Below are 25,703 nucleotides of genomic sequence, written 5' to 3'. Positions count from 1 at the left end.
CCAAGCCTCCACACCTCCCCCACCAAGCCTCCACACCTCCCCCACCAAGCCTCCACACCTCCCCCACCAAGCCTCCACACCTGCCCCACCAAGCCTCCACACTTCCCCCACCAAGCCTCCACACCTCCCCCACCAAGCCTCCACACCTCCACCACCAAGCCTCCACACCTCCCCCACCAAGTCTCCACACACCAAGCCTCCACACCTCCCCCACCAAGCCTCCACACCTTCCCCACCAAGCCTCCACACCTCCCCCACCAAGCCCCCACACCTCCACCACCAAGCCTCCACACCTCCCCCACCAAGCCTCCACACCTCCCCCACCAAGCCTCCACACCTCCCCCACCAAGCCCCCACACCTCCCCCACCAAGCCTCCACACCTCCCCCACCAAGCCTCCACACCTCCCCCACCAAGCCTCCACACCTCCCCCACCAAGTCTCCACACACCAAGCCTCCACACCTCCCCCACCAAGCCTCCACACCTTCCCCACCAAGCCTCCACACCTCCCCCACCAAGCCTCCACACCTCCCCCACCAAGCCTCCACACCTCCCCCACCAAGCCCCCACACCTCCCCCACCAAGCCTCCACACCTCCCCCACCAAGCCTCCACACCTCCCCCACCAAGCCTCCACACCTCCCCCACCAAGCCTCCACACCTCCCCCACCAAGCCTCCACACCTTCCCCACCAAGCCTCCACACCTCCCCCACCAAGCCTCCACACCTCCCCCACCAAGCCTCCACACCTCCCCCACCAAGCCTCCACACCTCCCCCACCAAGCCTCCACACCTCCACACACCCACCGTTACCTCAAGTCTAGAAGGAATGTTCGCGTTATTTGCTGACAAGAAAGACTCGTGGCCGCTAACAGCTGTGAGTGCTTGTGGCCGCCTGGTGCCATCCGCTAAGTGTTTGTCTTTCTACAGCTGTGAACAATTAAATTATATATATTAAGCTTACAAACTTTCCTTATCTGGAAAGTCTAATTTCCAACGTCAGTAAACAGCTACTTTGTCCATGTCTCGTTTTGTGAACAAGAGGCAAGGGAATCGTCGACAATTGCGATAAAATCATTTGTAAATTCTAATTTGGGGTTATTGATCCGTCAACTTGACAGCTGGCTTTGACCTGTGACTTTGACATACGTCAATTAGTAGTGTGACCTTCGTCAGTGTTACTGGCTTGACAGCTTGAACTGTGTCCATGGAGGAGTGTTCTGGTGCTGCAGCTTTGACCTTGAAAACAATCATCACCGCAGAATTCAAAATTGATATATATGGCACATATGTATGTTATTTGCATGTAACATGTAATGCAACTCATCCAATTTCATTAAAAGATAGGGTTAGGTTATCTTGAGGTTATCTTGAGATGATTTCGGGGCTTTAGTGTCCCCGCGGCCCGGTCCTCGACCAGGCCTCCACCCCCAGGAAGCAGGCCGTGACAGCTGACTAACTCCTATGTACCTATTTACTGCTAGGTAACAGGAGCATCAGGGTGAAAGAAACTCTGCCCATTGTTTCTCGCCGGAGCCCGGGATCGAACCCGGGACCACAGGATTACGCGTCCAGCGTTCTGTCCGCTCAGCCTCGGCTCCTTTGAGGTGTTTGAACCTTGAATACAATGACTGTATCACGTAAGCTTTTTATATTCCTTTTTTTTGAGTTCCTTCAGCATTTGAGAATAATAATCCAAGTGACCAATCGCCACACCCCAGATAGGCCATACTGACATTCCGAGACCGTTACCACTATTTCTAAAATCAAATAAAAAAAACTGAAGGAATATTTCATAAAATACTATTTAAATATCACTTTTATGCTGCAGTGGAAGATTATAAATTGCATGATATTGAAAAAAGGGCTTCGTAACGCTACCTTGTTATTCGCGCCAAAGCGTCAAGTGGCGTATAAATAGGTCGCCAAATATATAACTGAAGTGTGTGGGCGTCGCCGTGGGTACAGCGCGAGGCTGTCAACACTGTAAACAATGGAGGCTAAATAATGAACAAATACTTGTATTGCCGTCATATGGCGGAGGTGGTTGGGCAGGTGGTGGTGGTAGTGGAGGGAGAGGTGGTGGTGGTAGCTGGGTAGATGGTTGTGCTGGTTGGGAAGGTGGTTGTGGTGGTGGTTGGGCAGGTGGTGGAGGTTGCAGGAAGAAAGGGCGCTGCTGGCTGTCTCTCGAGCATCTAAAAATTATTCACCCAACAGTGTTTACACACGAGCTCCCTCAAGGACTGGAGGTGTGTGTTGACTGTTATGCCTCAGTCCAGACACTCGCCTCGTAAACTGGTGTTTCCAGGAATCAACACAGACGTCGCAAACATGGAGAAGATACACTCCTAGACGGTTGTACACTTCTTACACTAGATCCAGTGATAGAATACGTATCCTAGGTGTCAACACTAGATCCAGTGATAGAATACGTATCCTAGGTGTCAACACTAGATCCAGTGATAGAATACGTATCCTAGGTGTCAACACTAGATCCAGTGATAGAATACGTATCCTAGGTGTCAACACTAGATCCAGTGATAGAATACGTATCCTAGGTGTCAACACTAGATCCAGTGATAGAATACGTATCCTAGGTGTCAACTCTCCACCAAAAACAAAGGTCTAGAAATTTACTACAAGACTGGCCACTGAACGTAGAGGGTTGAAGATGCTGGACTTCATTACTTTGGGAAAAAGGAGGGTCAGAGATAACATGATCACGACATATAAGATTCATAGAGGCATTGACTATGTGAATCACATGGGCAATTTGGATAGAAGGAAGCACTTCTTTAGCGTAAGAGTAGAGAGTAAGTGGAATGGGCTCAAAATGAGACGCAGTTCAGGCTTTACACAATTTCAAAAGAAAGCCGAATAGGAAGCAAATGGGTCGGGAACTATTGTAATAGGCGACCAGCGAGTGGAAAATGGGACCCCAGGACCAGGCAGAAAAAAAAAATGAGTAGTTTCTTACGCCTGATGCGTCTGTTCACCATGCAGTAAATAGATACCTGGAAGCTCGACAACTGCTACAGGCTACTTCCTGAGGATGTGTGGATGCGTCAGACAGAAATATGTAGGATATGATAAGAGGGAAATAGGTCGGGAGTCAGAGAGGCGGGGCCCAAGAGCTAATAATTCGATCGAGCAGGAAAACAAATAGTAAATACACACGCTAACCAACACGTACGAATGATCCTCAAACACAGTTTCGTCTACTCTCGCCAATATCGTCTAAATTATTTACCTCGTACAGAAAATTAGAAAACGAGCTCTTGTTATCTTGAGATGATTTCGGGGCTTTAGTGTTCCCGCGGCCCGGTCCTCGACCAGGCCTCCACCCCCAGGAAGCAGCCCGTGACAGCTGACTAACACCCAGGTACCTATTTTACTGCTAGGTAACAGGGGCATAGGGTGAAAGAAACTGTGCCCATTGTTTCTCGCCGGCGCCCGGGATCGAATCCGGGACCACAGGATCACAAGTCCAGTGTGCTGTCCGCTCGGCCGACCGGCTCCCTGTATATGAATGTGTGAAGGTATTTTTCGGCATTTTCATTAATGTTCATACATTTTAGGGATTAGTTTTGAAAAGAAATGAATTTCACTGGTCAAAATAGAATTTTTGTCTTCAGTTTTCAATGCACTGTGAGAATATATGAACAATAAAGCCTAAACTATATTTAAAATCTGATATTTTTATAACTATGCAAAGTGATGAAGTTAAACACAGAAATTAACAAATTCCTAAAACAGCAAACTTAATTTTTATTCGTGAAACTGACGAACCTCTCAAGAGCCAGAGGCTCCATCCATTAACGTGTTAATGGATGGAACCTCCATTAACGTCTGCCAACCCACAACGTAACAGAATAACGTAAAAGGAAGTGTTTTATTTACGTTCAGGGTTCTGATTGGAACGTTATAGCCTGACGGACCCACGTTATGGAACAGTCTAAACGTGACTTACCTTCGCCAGGCGATGATCTTGAGGGAGGTTTACCGAGCAGTGTAACACGGGCTTATGTGATCTCTCCGTGTGACTTTCGTTTAATTGTGTGTAAGAGAGCGTGTAGCGGTGTGTGAGGAAGAGGGAGTCCTGGAAACTCCGCAGTCCCCCCCTCGCAGCCCGCCAAGAGAGAGAACCGGTCCGTTGCATTATTGAATGTCCAGTCATTACAAGGTCCTCAGACATGGTCTGAGCTACCTGGAGCCTTGCAGTTCACCTCCGTGTGCACAACTGATGCTTCAATGAGAAAATCAGTACGGGCCATGAGGAGGATTCGAACCTGTCGTGTTCTTGACGATTATCCTCATACTGGATATCATGTTTATCAGGTGTAGGCTACAGCTCACATGAACGAGTGAATGACACTTCCCTAACCCCCATGTATGCCCTCTTGGTAAACTGAGTGAGGCTATCCATAAGCGTCTGGCCTTTAACTTTAGAAAAAACGCATACAAAGCATTAGACATCCCCCCCCCCCACACCATTCTATGGCGATTTCAATGTTCTTTTATCCTACCAGCCCCTCTTTCTCCCCTTCTTTTATGTTTTGTTTCGCTTCATTTGATATTTTAAACGTTACAAGGTAAACGTTGGTGAATACGATGTAAGCTTAAAGGTTATGGTTATCTTGGAGCTCCTCAGCTTGGAACCGAGGACACGGCAGGCGTTACCCCTCTGGCTCGCCACACTGAGGCGCTGAAGCAGGAAACTGGCAGCTCTTGGGGACTCTGGTGGTGCCAATGAACCTAAAACACAATTCTCTAAAGAAAGTTGAAGGCACCCTCCTACCCCAGGGTCAAGTGCCTCCATATGCTATGAGTGTACTGCCCATCCAGTTGCTTGTATTTATTGACCTTCCAATAATTGGATTAGTGTTTTCATGATCGTTGTTGCATATATGTATATATATATATATATATATATATATATATATATATATATATATATATATATATATATATATATATACATATAAGAGAGAGAGAGAGAGAGAGAGAGAGAGAGAGAGAGAGAGAGAGAGAGAGAGAGAGAGAGAGAGAGAGAGATAAGAATCTAGTTATGTTTAGGAGTACTTAAATCCAAATTAAATGATTGAATAATGAAGATAATTACATAACAATGGTGTGATGCATCCACTGATGAACATTAACGATAAGGAAGGAGATAAGGAGGAATATGAATGTAAGAAGAAGTAAAATGATAATAAGTTGAGGGCGAGCAGGAAGAGCAGATATATATATATATATATATATATATATATATATATATATATATATATATATATATATATATATATATATATATATATATATACTGGGGATGAGACTAACCTGTGAGCGTGTAGATGTCGCCCTGGTGGTGGCGGGTGATGGAGGCCACCACCTTCCCCTTCAGGGAAGCCAGCACCCGCTCCGTCGGCGACGCCAGCACCTTCCCCTTCAGCGGCGCCAGCACCCGCTCCGTCGGCGGCGCCAGCACCCACTCCGTCGGCGGCGGCACCACCCACTCCATCGGCGATTCGTCCATCCCCAGCGGCGCCGCCATCATCACCTCCGCGAAACACACCGTCAGAAACCACCACCTCGTCACCGCTCCCTTCACCATCTTACGGCGACGACCCCCAACAGCTTCCGTCCTTCTCGTAGAGCGCCCGGACTATGCCACTTACCCACGACCACGCAAGTCTCACATGCTTAATCGCTGCGCGGTGGTCATGTCTTCAGTCTTAAAGCTACGCCAAGACATCTGTTCACTGTTCTTATCTCAAACTTCACCGCAGTATTCATCATAGTGTTCATCGCAGCTATGTTTCCGTCTACTGCCTTTGTCCCGTTAAAGTACGCACCTCACATGGGGTAGCGAAGGATTTTGGGGGCCGAATACAAATATTGGCATAATCAAATATTCACTTGGGTTTATCATTGCTTTTTCAAGACACGTTCATCCTACTCAAGCACGACTATGGCGAGTGTTGATGTTGCTCTTGCAGAAGAGTGGCGAAGTGCAGGAGTTTGAGTTGTCGATGGCGAAGTGTGACAGGAGAGCCATTCTTGGAACATAGCTGGTCACTCGTTCAGTCAGTCCTGCAAGTGGAGAATAAAAGATAGAAAATGCCTATTACATTGCAGCTGGAGCCGGCGTGTGTGTGTGTGTGTGTGTGTGTGTGTGTGTGTGTGTGTGTGTGTGTGTGTGTGTGTGTGTGTGTGTGTGTGTGGCGACGAGGCTGGTGTTGACAGTAGTTATAATTGGAGAGACGATATATGGGAGAGAAAGCTGTGTGGAGCCGCTGTGGTCAAGTATGGCGTCGGTGCCAAGCACAGCAACAGCGGGTAGTAATGGTCAATTTGCCAGGCCAGGGTGCCATGGAGTGCCAGTCGTGTACTGGCACTCTTAGCCGTCATTATTTTAATTACTACTGTGGTCATTATTGCAACCCCAGTGTTTTACTAACATATACTATCACACACACACACACACACACAGTGATGTGTGTGTGTGTGTGTGTGAAGTGATGAGGTGGAGGCTGACTCCATACACAGTTTCAAATGTAGATATGATAGAGCCCAGTAGGCTCAGGAATCTGTACACCAGTTGATTGACAGTTGAGAGGCGGGACCAAAGAGCCAAAGCTCAACCCCCGCAAGCACAATTAGGTGAGTACACACACACACACACACACATTTCATTCATCTTTATAAATTGTTTACAAGAATGATGGTTTGTTTTACACATCTGTTCACCTGTTCACTCCAGCAAGAATTGCCTAAATTTCTTGACCTTGTTATGAACAAACTCTCTGATGTTGATGAAGGAACTCTGAAATCCGTCTAGGCCTTACTTCATGCCGGTTAGAACAAATATAGAGAACAGCACTTAATTATGTTTATAAACATTATTGTTCTGCTGAAAGGTATTAATTTTCCCTTCTGACCTCCCAATAGTGCTCAGTACCAGCCACTTGAACTGGAGGTAGAGCGACGGCCCTCGCTTCTTGCAGGTCGGCGTTCAATCCCCGATGGTCCAAGAGGTTGAGCACCCTTTCAATCACTCCTTCCTATCCCAGCTTCTATCCTATCCTTACATCTCTTTCATGTGCCATATAGACATCACATGGAAGAGAGTCCCTATAGCGGTTACTTCTCACAATTTCCTTTCCCAATTGTCGAGGTTTGTCCTGTACTCAAGTCCCTTCTAGTCACTGACAGACAAGACAATTTTCCCGTCGATCTCCTAATGGGAAAAAGGAGAAGAGGAGGTAGTAGAGGAGAAAATGGAGGAGATAGTAGAGAAGGAGGAGACTCTTCTCACGTAGAAGAGGTATGTGAAAGCCTTCCCATATATATATATATATATATATATATATATATATATATATATATATATATATATATATATATATATATATATATATATACACACACTTTCCCACGAGAGCTTTTTGAGGGTGTTCTATATTACTTTACTGATTGCTCTATCCGACAATTTATGGACCTGTTATTGTATTAACGGTCCCATCACTGAGTCACTCTCTCTTCCCACTGCTGTATTCGTGGGCCCCATTGTGGGTCAAGTGGGTCCATGATGCCTTAATGTACATCTTCGTCTACTGAGAATGTGATTATGCTAAATTATTCGATGTCCCATTACTGACTAGGTGTCAGCTGGAACGACACCTGACACTGCAACACCACCTGACACTAGAACACTACTTCCTACCTAAAAAACTCCAGTAGCCCAAGGTTCAGTGTCAGAAAACCCACAATAGGAACAATAAGCAACTGGAGGCGTGGAGGAGTGCCACGAGCAGCAGGAGGCGTGGAGGAGTGCCACGAGCAGCAGGAGGCGTGGAGGAGTGCCACGAGCAGCAGGAGGCGTGGAGGAGACCCACGTGGAGCAGGAGGCGTGGAGGAGACCCACGTGGAGCAGGAGGCGTGGAGGAGGGCCACGAGCAGCAGGAGGCGTGGAGGAGTGCCACGAGCAGCAGGAGGCGTGGAGGAGTGCCACGAGCAGCAGGAAGCGTGGAGGAGTGCCACGAGCAGCAGGAGGCGTGGAGGAGACCCACGTGGAGCAGGAGGCGTGGAGGAGACCCACGTGGAGCAGGAGGCGTGGAGGAGTGCCACGTGGAGCAGGAGGCGTGGAGGAGTGCCACGAGCAGCAGGAGGCGTGGAGGAGTGCCACGAGCAGCAGGAGGCGTGGAGGAGACCCACGTGGAGCAGGAGGCGTGGAGGAGTGCCACGAGCAGCAGGAGGCGTGGAGGAGTGCCACGAGCAGCAGGAGGCGTGGAGGAGTGCCACGTGGAGTAGGAGGCGTGGAGGAGTGCCACGAGCAGCAGGAGGCGTGGAGGAGTGCCACCTGGGAGTGAAATCTTAACTCGCCGCCCAAGACGTCTCCAGGAACTGGGCCACGGAGTAAGGAACACCTAGATCATGCACACCTCACCGCCCGCACTTCTTCCCCACACGAATATAGTGAATACTCAAGAAACTTGATCTGCAACTTAACTGAAACTTTCAGCTTTCCAAAACTTGCAAAATCTATACTAAAAAAGAGTGTGTCTGTCTGTTCAAGGTTGGAGGCCAAACCCTTGGGGCTTGGTTGACCCAACCTGGCAGAGGGAATGGTCTGGGGTATGGGATGATCATAGGCTGGTCGCCAGAATTCAAGGGTCACATTCACACCTCCACGACGATTTTTGGGCACTGGCTGCCGGCTCTAAATATTTTGCAAACAAAAATCCAAACCGTTTTTCATAGCAATAGCAACATTATTTACTGATTTCGGGGAAATGAAACCTAATTTTTCTGATATTCAAACTTGAGCCGTACTACCATAAACACATAATATTAATACTGACTTCTCTCTCCTCCTCACCGCCGAAGCCAACTTCACAATGCTGCAAAACAACGGAGTAACTATTTCATTTGGAAATGAAATATTTAAAGCAAATTCTTTTCTTGTACAGAGAGATGAAGAGCTAAGGTAGTTACGGTGTCCTCGGTAGTTACGGTGTCCTGGACAGTTACGGTGTCCTGGGCAGTTACGGTGTCCTGGGCAGTTACGGTGTCCTGGGCAGTTTCGGTGTCCTGGGCAGTTTCGGTGTCCTCGGTAGTTACGGTGTCCTTGGTAGTTACGGTGTCCTGGGCAGTTTCGGTGTCCTCGGTAGTTATGGTGTCCTGGGCAGTTTCGGTGTCCTCGGTAGTTACGGTGTCCTGGGCAGTTACGGTGTCCTGGGCAGTTACGGTGTCCTCGGTAGTTACGGTGTCCTGGGCAGTTTCGGTGTCCTCGGTAGCTATGGTGTCCTCGGTAGTTACGGTGTCCTGGGCAGTTACGGTGTCCTCGGTAGCTACGGTGTCCTGGGCAGTTACGGTGTCCTGGGCAGTTACGGTGTCCTGGGCAGTTACGGTGCCCTGGGCAGTTACGGTGTCCTGGGCAGTTTCGGTGTCCTGGGCAGTTACGGTGCCCTGGGCAGTTACGGTGTCCTGGGCAGTTTCGGTGTCCTGGGCAGTTACGGTGCCCTGGGCAGTTACGGTGTCCTGGGCAGTTTCGGTGTCCTGGGCAGTTACGGTGTCCTCGGTAGTTACGGTGTCCTGGGCAGTTTCGGTGTCCTGGGCAGTTACGGTGTCCTGGGCAGTTACGGTGTCCTGGGCAGTTACGGTGTCCTCGGTAGTTACGGTGTCCTGGGCAGTTACGGTGTCCTGGGCAGTTACGGTGTCCTGGGCAGTTACGGTTTCCTGGGCAGTTACGGTGTCCTGGGCAGTTACGGTGTCCTGGGCAGTTACGGTGTCCTGGGCAGTTACGGTTTCCTGGGCAGTTACGATGTCCTGGGCAGTTACGGTGTCCTGGGCAGTTACGGTGTCCTGGGCAGTTACGGTTTCCTGGGCAGTTACGATGTCCTGGGCAGTTACGGTGTCCTGGGCAGTTACGGTGTCCTGGGCAGTTACGGTGTCCGGGGTAGTTATGGTGTCCTGGGCAGTTACGATGTCCTGGGCAGTTACGGTTTCCTGGGCAGTTACGATGTCCTGGGCAGTTACGGTGTCCTGGGCAGTTACGATGTCCTGGGCAGTTACGGTGTCCTGGGCAGTTACGGTGTCCTGGGCAGTTACGGTGTCCTGGGCAGTTACGGTGTCCTGGGTAGTTATGGTGTCCTGGGAGTGAACGGTGGTATTCGTTTCACTTCTGTGACTCACCATTGCATGTCAACTGCAGGCTGAGACTCACCATCGCAGGCTCCGGGGCAGACTAGAAGCACGCTGCATTTGCACAATCTCCCCCCCCCCCCACCCCTCCCCCTACCCCCCCAACCCTCCCCTACCCCCCAACCCTCCCCCTTCACCCCCCCCCCACTCCTCCCCCTCCCCCCCAACCCTCCCCTACCCCTCCCCAACACACATGCTTTCCAATAACCAACCAATAAGTTACCCCTTCTCCCCCTCCCCCCCCTCGGTCGGTGACCTGTTGGGGGGGGGGGCTGTGTTCTCTCTCAATATTACTCATATTACTCACTATTCTATTCATATTACTCAGTGTGTTACTCATATTAAGGTAAGCATTACATAATGTTTGGGTAGAGCGCTATGGATGAGCGAGAGAGGCCATCATCATCATGAAAACATTAGGGGGTGGCTTCCCCCATGCCCCCCACACAGGTAGGGCCTCCCCTATGCTCCCCCACACAGGCAGGGCCTCCCCCATGCACCCCCCCACACAGGTAGGGCTTCCCCCATGCCCCCCCACACAGGTAGGGCCTCCCCCATGCCCCCACACACAGGTAGGGCCTCCCACATGCCCCCACACACAGGTAGGCAGATACTTATCCTACCCTACGCCTTCCTCACCTCTGCCCTCCTCCCCCCCCCCCCCTTACAAGCAGATGCCCCACGCCCTCTCAGTCTGGCTGGTTCAATGCCCAGTAGCCCCTGAGGGGGTATTGGGGTACGGGTGTGGGGGGGGAAGGGCGTCCTCCCTCCCCCCCCACCACTTCCGCCTGTATCACCATACCATTATGTATGTACTCACCTAGTTGCGCTTGCGGGGGTTGAGCTCTGGCTCTTTGGTCCCGCGTCTCAATTGTCAGTCAACTGGTGCACAGATTCCTGAGCCTACTGGGCTCTATCATATCTACGTGTATGGAGTCAGCCTCCACCACATCACTGCCTAATGCAATCCACCTGTTAACTACTCTGACACTGAAAAAGTTCTTTCTAACGTCACTGTGGCTCATTTGGGTACTCGGTCTCCACCTGTGTCCCCTTGTTCGCGTACCACCTGTGTTAAACAGTTTATCCTTATCTACCCTGTCAATTCCTCTTAGAATTTTGTAGGTAGTGATTATGTCTCTTCTTACTCTTCTGTCTTCCAGTGTCGTAAGGTGTATTTCACGCAGCCTTTCCTCGTAACTCATGCCTCTTAGTTCTGGGACTAGTCTAGTGGCATATCTCTGAACTTTTTCCAGCTTCGTCTTGTGCTTGACAAGGTCCGGGCTCCATGCTGGGGCCGCATACTCCAGGATTGGTCTTACATACGTAGTATACAAGGTTCTAAATGATTCCTTACAACAGGTTCCTGGAGGCAGTTCTGATATTAGCCAGCCTCGCATACGCCGCTGATGTTATTCTTTTCATGTGGGCTTCAAGACACAGGCTTTGGCGCTTGACGAGCCGTTGTGTGTGTGTGTGTGTGTGTGTGTGTGTGTGTGTGTGTGTGTGTGTGTGTGTGTGTGTGTGTGTGTGTGTGTGTGTGTGTGTGTGTGTGTGTGTGTGCACGCGCGCTTGCGTTCATGCGTGCGCAGGTGCGTGCGTGCGTGCATGTGTTTTAAGAAACAGGTGGCGAGAGTTGGTATAAGTGGATGAATTGATTTAGCTATGCTACCTCCTAGCCCGCCCACTGGCCGCCCACTGGCCGCCCACTGGCCGCCCACTGGTCGCCCATGCCCCCCACTGGCCGCCCAGCCCGCCCACTGGCCGCCCCCACACACGCCCGGGTGATGCAAATACGTAGAGAGGAAATATAAAGAAGAAAATAGGGTCGGCGAGTTGAGATTTTAATCTGGCAAGAGTGAAAAATGGAGATGGAGAGAGACCAATTGAAAGGGGCAGCGGAATATTAGGAGTGGGTGGGGGGATATTGGGAGTGGGCGGGGGAATATTGGGAGTGGGTGGGGGAATATTGGGAGTGGGTGGGGGAATATTGGGAGGTGGGTGGGGGGATATTGGGAGGAGGGTGGGGAAATTATTCTGATTAGGCAAAAGTGCATGCTAATTTTGACAATTGAAGATGTTAATAATTATAACATGTGCTGTTGTGTCATTACAAGGACCACCTTGCAAGAGTCGAGCTCTTGCTCCCGGGCCCCTTGACACCTCCTTCGGTAGGCAGAGTGCCAAGACTGCTGACCCTCAAGGTGTGGATCATGAGGCACTCACATTCACTATCTCTTCCTCAAGCTCACGCTCATGTTCCCTCAAACGTCTGTAGCTTGGCTGTCAACGGCCAGCAACCGGTTTTAATATGTAAATTTCTACTTATCCTCCTGATTCATTTTGTGATTCAAGACAGAAGGCGATTCCGAAGCTGCATATTTTTGGCAAGTGTCTCACGTACGTGATGTACAGTGACCTGAATGCTGACTCCTGTCGAGATCGCCACAATGATATTCGCCAGTGTTGCTTAAAGCCAACACTGTGGCTTTTGGTCCTGTGGTGTTGAGACTGGTGAGAAGGTTCATTCCAGTGGATTCTCCTTCCATCTGAGGGAGAATCTGATCCTCCACTGAGTTCTGTCCAAGCACTCATGTGTTCGAGTCAATTACCATACCTTGAAGCTTATTTGGGTTCAAGTTTAACTTCGTAGCTTCTCTACGAAGCTCTGTTATTTGTACAGCTTCATTCTTGGTGCCCTCTTCCAGGCGACTGGCAGCTCACTCCTCCCTCTCTGCTGCAATGAATAATTTATCCCTTTAGTGGGGTACAAAGGGTTTGAGTTTTCTTTTTTTAACCATGGCAATACTTTGTCTAGTGCAACAGCCATTGTTAGCTCAGGAACCTTAAGATGCTTTGTCAAGTCTTCTTCTGTGTGTTTGTCTGCGTTTGTCATTGTTGTGCTGTTGCTCTGATCCCCTCCTTTGCAGGTTGCAATGTTCCACTGGATCTTTTTCTCCTCCCATCGTCAATACCTTGCACCTGCTGAGATTGTAATCCAACATCCATCTGTTAGACCAATCTCGCAGGTTATTCATGCTTTCGTCGTGGTGTGTCAAAGACTCTTTGGATATCTAGGAATATGCAGCTTACCCTCACGTGTCAGATGTCAGTCATTCTGTCCCTAAATGCTTCTAGACTGGTAAAATACAATTTGTCTTTCCTGAATCCGTGTTTTTTTAATATAATTTGTTCTCGCCAAGTCTTCCACCAGGCTAGACAGTCTTAGTACCAGGCTCCAGTGTCTGTACTAAGCTGCACGAAATCACTCACGAACCTACGGGCTCACCATAGCCCGTGCTACTTGGAACTTATTCTTTCAGGTAGCAAATCTTTAACAACAACAACACTCACGAAATATAATAATCTATACCGTCCCCAGGAGCCCATAATCATCCGGCCGAAATTCATACACGATATCTTATCTTAATTATCTTATCTTAATTATCTATCTATTAATTATCAATTAAGATATCTAATCTTAATTATCTCTAATTCCAGCCACAACAATATCATAAAAACACCGATTTTTCAACACTTGAACAAAAAAAACCGGCCAGACTGTATAGAGATTTGCGTGCAGGTTCTTGGTCGAGCCTTTGTCTACGACTGCAGATTGGACTTGACGCAGGAACAGCTTGGACTTGACGCAGGAAGACCTTGGACTTGACGCAGGAACATCTTGGGCCTGACGCATGATTGCCTCACATCATTTTTGGTGTGAGAAGGTCAAGATAATTAACGTTTTTAGAAACGATAAGACCTGACTGACGACATTTATATGTTGCGTGATAGGCAGCGAGCAGGATTATGTTAATCTCTCCGCCTGTCTATCTGGCTAGATGTCCACCTGTCCCTCTTCCTCTGCATATTTCTGTCTGTATTACTGTCTGTCTGTCGGTCTTCATCTATGTATTCCTGTCTTCCTGTATGTATTCCTGTCTTCCTGTATGTATTCCTATCTTCCTGTATGTATTCCTGTCGTCCTCTATGTATTCCTATCTTCCTCTTTGTATACCTATCTTCCTCCATGTATTCCTGTCGTCCTCTATGTATTCCTGTCTTTCTCTATGTATTCCTGTCTTTCTCTATGTATTCCTGTCTTCCTCTCTGTATTCCTGTCGTTCTCTCTGTATTCCTATCTTCCTCTATGTATACCTATCTTCCTCCATGTAATCCTGTCTTCCTCTCTGTATTCCTGTCGTTCTCTCTGTATTCCTATCTTCCTCTATGTATACCTATCTTCCTCCATGTATTCCTGTCTTCCTCTCTGTATTCCTGTCTTCCTCTATGTATTCCTATCTTCATCTATGTATTCCTGTCTTCATCTATGTATTCCTGTCTTCATCTATGTATTCCTGTCTTCCTCTATGTATTCCTGTCTTCATCTATGTATTCCTGTCTTCATCTATGTATTCCTGTCTTCATCTATGTATTCCTGTCTTCCTCTATGTATTCCTGGCTGTCTTAATCTCTTAGTTTATATATTTATTATATAGTTGTTGTTATATATATATTACAATTATTATTATTATTATTATTAGCAAAATTAATACCATAATTTAATATTGTAATACATTATCATCTGTATACATTTCTTAATTTAATATTATTATCTTACGTCACTTGTTAGTTCCTAAACTCTAGAACTACACTTGTTGACAGCAGTTATCTGTACCAAATGCGGGTTTGTGTTATGAAACGAAATCATTAACGAAATGACGTTACATTAGTGTCGGGATGTTGCAAGAACAGGTTGAAGAATGTTGCATATGTGATGAGCTGTCAAAATTGGCCTCTGTTGGTGCCGAGAGAATATGTGTTTTGGTGTAAGTGCTTCATGGCACCGCATGTTGAAGTGTTCTTGGCACCTCATGTTCTTCAAACACTTAGAATCTCATTCCAGGTTATTGAAGAACACGTGGATTGAGATTTAGTGGATGGGGTATAATTGTGGATTTTCAAGATTTGTAAATAAACAGTTTTATCGTTCCAGATACGCCTTGTGTTAAGGCTTTATGAGTAAAGAAGTTGTGTGGGGGGAGGGGTTGTAGCTTAGGTTTTTGAAGACATTACAACCCTGTCTTCAGAGACATTACAACCCCGGCTCTCAGAGACATCACAACCCTGTCTTCAGAGACATTACAACCCCGGCCCTCAGAGACATCACAACCCTGTCTTCAGAGACATTACAACCCCGGCTCTCAGAGACAGGCTGGAGCATTAGGGAGTCTCATACAGAATAATCATAGAAAGGTAATATATTTCGGAGGAAAAGCTCATAAGTACTGAACTGTAAACTACTAACAGCTACCACCACTAACACCTACCACCACTAACAGCTACCACCACTAACACCTACCACCACTAACACCTAACCACCACTAACACCTAACCACCACTAACAGCTACCACCACTAACAGCTACCACCACTAACACCTACCACCACTAACACCTACCACCACTAACACTTAACCACCACTAACACCTACCACCACTAACACCTAACCACCACTAACAGCTACCACCACTAACACCTACCACCACTAACACCTACCACCACTAACACTTAACCACCACTAGCACCTAACCACCACTAACACCTACCACCACTAACACCTACCACCACTAACACCTACCACCACTAACAGCTACCACCACTAACACCTAACCACCACTAACACCTAACCACCACTAACACCTACCACCACTAACACCTAACCACCACTAACACCTACCACCACTAACACCTACCACCACTAACACTTAACCACCACTAGCACCTAACCACCACTAACACCTACCACCACTAACACCTACCACCACTAACAGCTACCACCACTAACACCTACCACCACTAACACCTACCACCACTAACACCTACCACCACTAACACTTAACCACCACTAGCACCTAACCACCACTAACACCTACCACCACTAACACCTACCACCACTAACACCTACCACCACTAACAGCTACCACCACTAACACCTACCACCACTAACACCTACCACCACTAACACCTACCACCACTAACACCTAACCACCACTAACACCTACCACCACTAACACCTACCACCACTAACACCTACCACCACTAACACCTACAACCACTAACACTTAACCACCACTAGCACCTAACCACCACTAACACCTAACCACCACTAACACCTACCACCACTAACACCTACCACCACTAACACCTAACCACCACTAACACCTAACCACCACTAACACCTACCACCACTAACACCTAACCACCACTAACACCTACCACCACTAACACCTACCACCACTAACACCTACCACCACTAACACCTACCACCACTAACACCTAACCACCACTAACACCTACCACCACTAACACCTACCACCACTAACACCTACCATCACTAACACCTACCACCACTAACACCTACCACCACTAAGCACCCAGCGGTGAACTAGGGCAGTGAGCCACCAACAACAGGAACATAAAACCAAGGCACCAGCGGGGAACCAGCCGACAGATGGCTTACAAGCGGACCAGATGGGGGTCAGCAGACTGTAGTGGTTGGGTGGGTGTTTTGTTTTGGGGGGGGGAGGGAGGGGGGAATAGCACCATTTATACACGTTCGTGTGTGTATGTGTAAACACACACACACACACACACACACACACACACACACACACACACACACACACACACACACACACACACACACACACACACACACACACAAACCAGTTGATTGACAGTTGAACCAGTTGATTGACAGTTGAGAGGCGGGACCAAAGAGCCAAAGCTCAACCCCCGCAAGCACAATTAGGTGAGTACAATTAGGTGAGTACACACACACACACACACACGTAAACTTGACTTATTCAGAAAGCTTTGGTGAAATGCCCCGACAATATATCAGACGAAGAGTGTGCCAACCCCCAACACCACCAGAGTCCATATGTGCAGTGCTGGTGCAGACAATATTAACCTCTAAAGACCAGCTCACATGCGACTGCAATCCTGCCAAACCGGACCGCTTTGTAAATAATCTTATGAACTTCTTGAACAGAACTTGAAATGCGACGAGAGGCGTCTTAAATTGTGTTCCACTGTTGTTAACGAAACTTAAACTGCCTTGTTCCACTGTCTTGATCTTACTGTATCATATAATTTGATTTTAAATTTAAATTTCTTCAGGAATATGAACCAAAGAAATTTGATTTTGTTTTGTATTGTTTGTAAATTGGTGCGAGGTATTCCCCCTCCTCTCCCCAGGAAGGGGGGGGGATACCCCCTCCTCCCCAGGAAGGGGGGGGGGATACCCCCCTCCTCCCCAGGAAGGGGGGGGGGATACCCCCCTCCTCCCCAGGAAGGGGGGGGGGATACCCCCTCCTCCTCAGGAAGGGGGGGGATACCCCCCTCCTCCCCAGGAAGGGGGGGGATACCCCCCTCCTCCCCAGGAAGGGGGGGGATACCCCCCTCCTCCCCAGGAAGGGGGGGGATACCCCCCTCCTCCCCAGGAAGGGGGGATAACCCAACTTTTCCAAACGTGTATTTCGTTGTGTGAATGGGGGGTGGGGGTGAGGGGGGGTGGGGGTGAGGGGGGGTGGGGGTGAAATATACAAATTGGTTAGTTATTTCTTCCCCCCTAAACGGTTTCTTACGAGCACTCAACACACTCATTTGGAACTCGTTATTCACGCACCTGCTTACTCACCCACACACTCATTTCTCATTACCTACACTTACAATGTTTTATCTATACACTCACACTCCATAAACTACCTCCATCACGGCTTCCTACCTCATGCTCACACACACACACACACACACACACACACACACACACACACACACACACACACACACACACACATACACACACACACACACACACACTTAACATTAAACGTAATACACCAGCTAAGCGGAGTCCAAGAGCTAAAGCTCGATCCTCCAGACACAAATAATGGAGTATAAACAGACACGTACCAGAGATAGTAAGTATGAACTATGAGGCTAAGTCATTCTAGAGGTCTATCGGTTTAAATACTTGCGATTTGTTATAAGCAAATGAAAAAATTGTGCTAAAAACAAGGCAGAGAGAGAAAGTGGCTACAGGAATGAGAGTCACAGTTAGAAGGACTTAGATAAGAGGAAAGGCGGTCAGAGTCCTGCAGGGAGGTGAGGTAGGGTGATCCTTCACCCACAGTTTGAGAGATCAAGAGATCAAATCGACTTGAGAATGGTCTAGGACGGACCGAAACGTCGTCGTCCCTTCACTTTCTAGTGTGTGGTTCGGCCAACATCAAAAGTTAAAGTGGTAGAAATTAAGTTGTTGTTTTATGTTCAGCTACTGTTAACACAAAGTTGCAAGTAGCACGGGCTATGGTGAGCCCACAGTGGACTCACCTGGCACAGAAGCGGGGCTGTGACTCGGTAGAAAGTCACACTCTGAGGTGACTCTAGGGTGCAGGGAAAATAGACAGTAGAGACTGACAACGTTGCAGGGAGTCAGTACAGTATATTGTTTGGGAGATTTATGTGTTACTTTGGCCATGTTGAACAAAGGAATGATAATATTAAGTGACGAAAAGAGTGTCTTTAAGTAAACTTGAGAGTAGAAGGATAAAACAGGCAGTGAGAGGGGTGGGCATGTGGGCAAGGCGTGGGTGGGCGTGTGGCAGGGAGTGGGTGGGCATGTGGGCAAGGCGTGGGTGGGCGTGTGAGCAGGGAGTGGGTGGGTGTGTGAGCAGGGAGTGGGTGGGCGTGTGGCAGGGAGTGGGTGGGCGTGTGAGCAAGGAGTGGGTGGGCGTGTGGGCAGGGAGTGGGTGGGCGTGTGAGCAGGGAGTGGGTGGGCGTGTGAGCAAGGAGTGGGTGGGCGTGTGGGCAGGGAGTGGGTGGGCGTGTGGGCAGGGAGTGGGTGGGCGTGTGGGCAAGGAGTGGGTGACTGGTTGTACACAACAAACCAGACATATTGGCGGAAAGGTCAAGATGGAATGAATGAAGGTAGAATGATAAACATGATAACTACTGTGAATGACCGCCTTCCCAGCCACGTGAAGACTTAAAGGTGCTTCTGTAAATGTTACCTGAATGATTCTGACTCCACCTGGCACCACCAGGTACGAAAAATGGAGCAACGTCATATTTTAAGAGAGTTTACCCATTGCTTTCCCATTTTCCTCCCCTTCCAAAGAAAATGGTAAACGAGGTAATGATAATAATAATAACAGTAATTATTTAAAGATGTTATCTACATTATGAGGAGTGCACAGTCGGAGGGGTTGAATGACCTGAGCCGCTATCCTCTAGGACCCTACGGTTGGGTGGCCATCAAACTCCCCTGCAGCCTAAACTCACCTTGGAATCCTGCCGCTATCCTGCGGCAGGATAGCGGCAGCTGCGTGCCGCGTCAAGCCCCAAGAACCAGCACCAGTGACTGCAAACAAACAAACAACCCATAAACCCCACGTTTGTACAATCCAATCGCTACAGAACCCCCCCCCCAACCCCCAACCCCAAGCCTTTCAGACCCACGACGTAATCAGAGGTCCAAGATGGACTGAAACATCTTGCTAAAGAATTATTACGAGACACCAGAATCAACACTTGTGTGCAACCATTGCAAATAACGACGATAACTAATGACGATAACGAAGGTTTAACAACTAATCACATGGAACAAACATACATTTCAGGAATCATCAGCCAGGTTCAATGCTTATCGTTTAATCATCCAAATGACCATTGCAACAACAAAAGCAATTAACTGACTTAAACGGAGATATTGGTTTTAAAACAGACACTGAAAAATAAGGCAACTTGTTCTAAGATATTCAGGATGAACTTCAGGTAGGCCAAGGCCAGTATAAGGGTAGATGAAGGTGCTTAGGAGTAGATGGACGTGCTGCAGGGGTAGATAAGGATGTTGCAGGGGTAGATGGAGGTATGTGAGGGGGAGCCGTTGTGCCGGCGGCCACAGACGCCCCCAGAGAACAATGCTCAACAAACACAACTAATTAACACGAGGAAGCAACTAGCTCATCACTACAAACAATACATCAGCACCCTCAGTCTTCACCACACTTCCCTTACACTACACCAGCTACCTGCAGGGTTCACCTGTCCTTAGTCTGCTGCCCCCTGCACACCTGGCAGCCACACCTGGCAGCCACACCAGTCATCCAACAGCTGCCCCTACGCACCTGTCAGCCACATCCAACCTCCTATTTATTTGATAATAATGTTTGAATATTTCAAGGAATTAATCACGAGTGATTTTAGCCCTCGCCATTGCAGCTCGCTCGCTCTCTCTCTCTCTCTCTCTCTCTCTCTCTCTCTCTCTCTCTCTCTCTCTCTCTCTCTCTCTCTCTCTCTCTCTCTCTCTCTCTCTCTCTCTCTCTCTCTCTCTCTCTCTCTCTCTCTCTCTCTCTCTCTCTCTCTCTCTCTCTCTCTCTCTCGCTCTCTCTCGCTCTCTCTCTCTCTCTCTCGCTCTCTCTCTCTCTCGCTCTCTCTCGCTCTCTCTCGCTCTCTCTCGCTCTCTCTCGCTCTCTCTCTCTCTCTCTCTCTCTCTCTCTCTCTCTCTCTCTCTCTCTCTCTCTCTCTCTCTCTCTCTCTCTCTCTCTCTCTCCCATAGACTTCCAGAAATGCGTTTTACCTTGCCAGACATTTCCAAGAGTGTCTATTCCTCCCAAAGTATTTTATATGTAGTAATCATATCCCCCCTATATTTATTCTCTTTCCCCTAGGGTTGTGAGATTTAGTAGTACTCATGTACCTTCAACAGCACACACGAGTACCCATCAGATATTGGTCCATCACACGGTAGCCGGCTCTAGTCTACTGTAGACTCTAGTTTAGTCTACTAGTTTTTGTGATGGCTACTTATGGTCGGTTAGGTTAGGTTAGGTTAGGTTAGGTTAGGTTAGGTTAGGTTAGGTTAGGTTAGGTTTTCAGCCAACTCGGGTATATGGCCACGAAGGAACTTGAATATCGGTTTAAGCGTATACGAATACGTGTACAGACTTCATATACAACTTCAGCAGTAGATACGACAGAACCAGGTTAGTTCAGGAACCTGTACATCAGTCGCTAGACAGCTGAGAGGTGAGACGAGTGAGACAAAACTCAACCAAGAAACACCCCCAAGAAACACCCTCATGGACCAAGAGGCCTCAAACACGTACATGCATGTCTAATACACCCCAAGCAACACATGTAACAAAAGGCCCCAACACCTACATGCATGTCTAATACACCCCCCCCCCCAAGCAACACATGTAACATGAGGGCCGAAACACCTACATGCATGTCTAATACACCCCAAGCAACACATGTAACAAAAGGCCCCAACACCTACATGTATCTCTAAAAACACCCCCCCCCCCAAGCAACACATGTAACATGAGGGCCGAAACACCTACATGCATGTCTAAAACGCCCTCAAGCAACACATGTATGAGGGGCCCCCAAACACCTGCACGACCGCAAGGCGCCACTGATTGCCGACTAAACACCCGTGTCAACACTAGACATTGTTTACCTCCCGAATCAACACAGCCAGAGGGACAAAGGCGAAATTTCATTTTCATTTACACCCGTTTCTGACAAATATATAAACTGCGAGAAGAACAACATCATGTAGTTCAGTTATGCGGAAGTAACCACATGAAACTCTAGAAACGCTATAATACCAAGAGTTTTTTGTTAGTGTATTTAATACAATCTCCAGAAAATACAATATGTACATGTGGGGGATAGAAGCTTCAAGACAGACGAGGGTTAGGCAGCTGATATTAGGAGGATGATTCCAATCTCATGGAATCTCCAATCATCTCCAATCCAATCTCCAATCTCCATCATGTTGGAGTTCACCGTCACACAGAAAGAAGGAACACTTAGTGGGCCAGCTAGAGGCTTAGGGCCCGCGTAGGAATATCCCTGCCAAGAAAAAAAAGTAACTCATCTCCTGCTCCATGTATAAAGTTAGCCTCCACCAGCTAACACATTGAAAATGCAACTCCTCGGAGTCTACAAGTCTGCTGCGCGAAATTGCAGCAGCCATTTCAACTGGTGGGACGTCAACTGGTCCCACAAGACAACATCAGTGGGACCAGTTGACGTCCATATGCATGGTAACGAGGCCACGGTAATCGTGGCAACACAAGCGGACCAACAGAAGATCCCGGATCCGGAACGTCGGGTTCCACTTCTGGAGGCGAACCTGTCACCGATTCCTCCCAGACAAATCATTGCTGGGGAAAACGATATTTGTGAGCAGGCTGAACCGCTGGTTAGCGGGTGAGGCAGCCGACGCCATAGTGCGGCAAGTGAACGAAGAAACCTCTACTCTGAGAATGACGACAGCTCATCTACTCAGCTCTACTCATCAAGACTAATGACGCCGCTCGACCCACGATGAAGATGACCTTCGAAACGGCAGAACAGGTCCAGGAAGCAGTGAAGAACGGTTTCAAGTGCTTTGGAATTACCTCCTCACCAAATCAGATTGCCGTGGAGAAGGTCTACAACGTGAGAGAGTGCTACAAGTGCTTCAGCTATGAGCACTTCTCCAACAAGTGGCCAGAACAAACGGCTAAGTGCAGCTCATACTCCGGTACTCACAACTACAAGGACTGTACCGCCACCACTAAGAAATGCGCAAACTGTGGAGACCAGCACGCCGCCACCTCCGACCTCTGCACAACAAGGAAGGAGGAACTGAAGAAGATTAAAGAGAAGACCACCACGCCGCCGACCACCCAGAGGCAAGTCGCCGCGACCTTAGACCTTGGACCTGACCAGTTCCCGAGCCTCTCTTCTATAAGCCAGATGCAGACTATGACCGAACCAGACCTACCAAACAGATCACCCGGCCTCCACACTGGGAACCTAAAGACCAACCAGCCACTTGGTTGATCTCAGAGTCTCTTGCATCACGTGCAGGTATTATCCCTGGTCTTATTCGACTAGCGGAGAGACTTGCAATCAACGATTCGTCAAGGAACTCAATGCGCAGTACTTACCCAATGGGCTGGATCCCATCATAGCCCCGGATACAAGTCACACGGCCTCCACTACCACTCCGGAGACTACCACCAGGACGACCACCAGGTCGATCTCAACACAGACTCCAGAACCACCCATAACCCGAGCGGCACAAACAGAGGTATATTCCTCTCCAGCTCCCAACACTCCTACCATCGCCATCTCAGCAGCCGCGCTAGCAGACGTGCTGTCTACAAATACTAACAGCGCCACCGACGCTCCTGAAATAGCTCCTAGCCCACGACACCTGAGCCTACCTCTGACTGCGAGACGAAAGACAGAACCATCAACTACGGAGGTTACGGACTCCTCAGACGAGGAAATCTTAGTAGCAGCTCCACCGCCGCACCACAAATACTACATCTACTCAGTACATGACCTCCTCATGGAGGCCACCTCACCAAACTCCGACAGCACGGCTCGGCCAAATTCTCAGTCAAAGAAAAAGCGGAAGACCTAGAGGTCTACACTAACCCACCAGCTCCATAACTGGTACAACCAGTTATGAAATTCCCCATGAAGACCCCCATCCATCCCCAAATCTCCAGTATCAGTTACTGATACAGATAATGGCTCTAAAGAGCCTCCACTTACGGGCTCACCATAGCCCGTGCTGCTTAGAATTTTTTTTATCCCAGTAGCTGAATCTAAAACAACAACAACAACAGCAACCTTCGTGCAACAGGCTGAAGAATCCTGCTAATTACTAAACGTCCCAAATGAGGAGAAAACACAACTCTCTCTCTCTCTCTCTCTCTCTCTCTCTCTCTCTCTCTCTCTCTCTCTCTCTCTCTCTCTCATCTCTTAACAAAGATTCCAAGGTCCGTGTAGGATCGAACACTCAATCAAACCCAACTACCACACTGGATAGGGAGGGGAATGATCACATCGTTCACAAGGTATAATTCGAGAAAGCTCATTTTATGCTTCAGCTGGTCACTATAAACTCCCCACCCCCCCTCATCTCTCACCATCATCACAGACGTGATGGTGCTGGGAACACGAGATAACATAATAATATGATTATGGTGAAAGCTCAGGAAGAAACTAAAGGAAAAAGATTGACTGAAGATTATATGGGAGAGGAGGGCGGGGGGGGGGGGGGGGGGGGTATTGCAGAGTCCACTCCCCCCTCTTCCATCTCTCTTCCATCTCACGTCACCAGCCTACGATACAGCCTCCACCGTCTGGCTCCAGCTCCCGCAGCTTCGCTAATTGGCGATAGGTTCGCTGGTGAGCGTTTACTGTACCGTAAGTCGGATTAGCGGGTAATAGTGGCCAAGTTGAAGGAGCTGAGAGCAACAAGCAGAACGCCAGTTGTTAAAACAGTGCTGTTTGCTCCCCCCCACTCCCCCCCCCCACTCACTCCCTACTGTTCGTGACTGTGGTGCAACAGAAGCAATAAGATGCTTATCTTAACATACTAAGAAGGTTAGGTGAGGTCGGTGTTTTCTATGAAGCTTTTCAAGGCAAACTAAAATATTCACAATCAATTAGTATGTCACATATGCACTTATTAAATAAGCCAATATTGACTAAAAGCAAGTGCGAGAACGGGTTGCAAGGTGGTGGTTGTGGTGGAGAGGTGGTGGGTCAACATGTGGGGTGGAGAGGTTCAGGTGACACAAGGGGTGTGGGGTGGCGCTCTCAGAAAGGGAGGGGGGTTCATCCACCTGGTGCCAATGCTCCTGGTGTGAGAGGGGGTTCCATCTTATCCTCCATCCTCCTCGGGTTCCTTAAGACATACATAAAGAACGTTATTAAGTTATCATCATGCATTCTGTTAATTACAATTACTGTTGGCAGTTAAAGTGACAAATACTGATCGTGTCTGGCTGTCTATAATCAGGAGAGTTGTCTGCTTTCTTGCGTCTCGTGTAAGTCTCTGCTGGCTTGACGCAGAGGGACATGAGTCAAAGTCTCTGCTGGCTTGACGCAGAGGGACATGAGTCAAAGTTTCTGCTGGCTTGACGCAGAGGGACATGAGTCAAAGTCTCTGCTGGCTTGACGCAGAGGGACGTGAGTCAAAGTCTCTCCTGGCTTGACGCAGAGGGGACATGAGTCAAAGTCTCTGCTGGCTTGACGCAGAGGGACGTGAGTCAAAGTCTCTGCTGGCTTGACGCAGAGGGACATGAGTCAAAGTCTCTGCTGGCTTGACGCAGAGGGACATGAGTCAAAGTCTCTGCTGGCTTGACGCAGAGGGACGTGAGTCAAAGTCTCTCCTGGCTTGACGCAGAGGGACGTGAGTCAAAGTCTCTGCTGGCTTGACGCAGAGGGACGTGAGTCAAAGTCTCTCCTGGCTTGACGCAGAGGGACGTGAGTCAAAGTCTCTCCTGGCTTGACGCAGAGGGACATGAGTCAAAGTCTCTCCTGGCTTGACGCAGAGGGACATGAGTCAAAGTCTCTGCTGGCTTGACGCAGAGGGACATGAGTCAAAGTCTCTGCTGGCTTGACGCAGAGG

General features: G+C 48.6%; 1 protein-coding gene across 1 annotated transcript in view; it reads right to left on the bottom strand.

Moving 5' to 3' along the window:
- sha (shavenoid) overlaps positions 1 to 25,703 on the bottom strand; it is a 70,467-nt gene that overhangs the window by 25,154 nt on the left and 19,610 nt on the right. Inside the window, exon 2 of the mRNA XM_069304041.1 lies at positions 5,340 to 6,092. Coding sequence (XP_069160142.1) covers positions 5,340 to 5,613 — 274 coding nt within the window. The 5' untranslated portion in view covers positions 5,614 to 6,092. The remainder of the gene's footprint in view (positions 1 to 5,339; positions 6,093 to 25,703) is intronic.

The sequence above is a fragment of the Procambarus clarkii genome, chromosome 51 (assembly GCF_040958095.1).
Source record: "Procambarus clarkii isolate CNS0578487 chromosome 51, FALCON_Pclarkii_2.0, whole genome shotgun sequence".
Taxonomy (NCBI): domain Eukaryota; kingdom Metazoa; phylum Arthropoda; class Malacostraca; order Decapoda; family Cambaridae; genus Procambarus; species Procambarus clarkii.
Note: the sequence above shows the minus strand (reverse complement) of the source record. Positions and strands in the feature narration are given on the sequence as shown.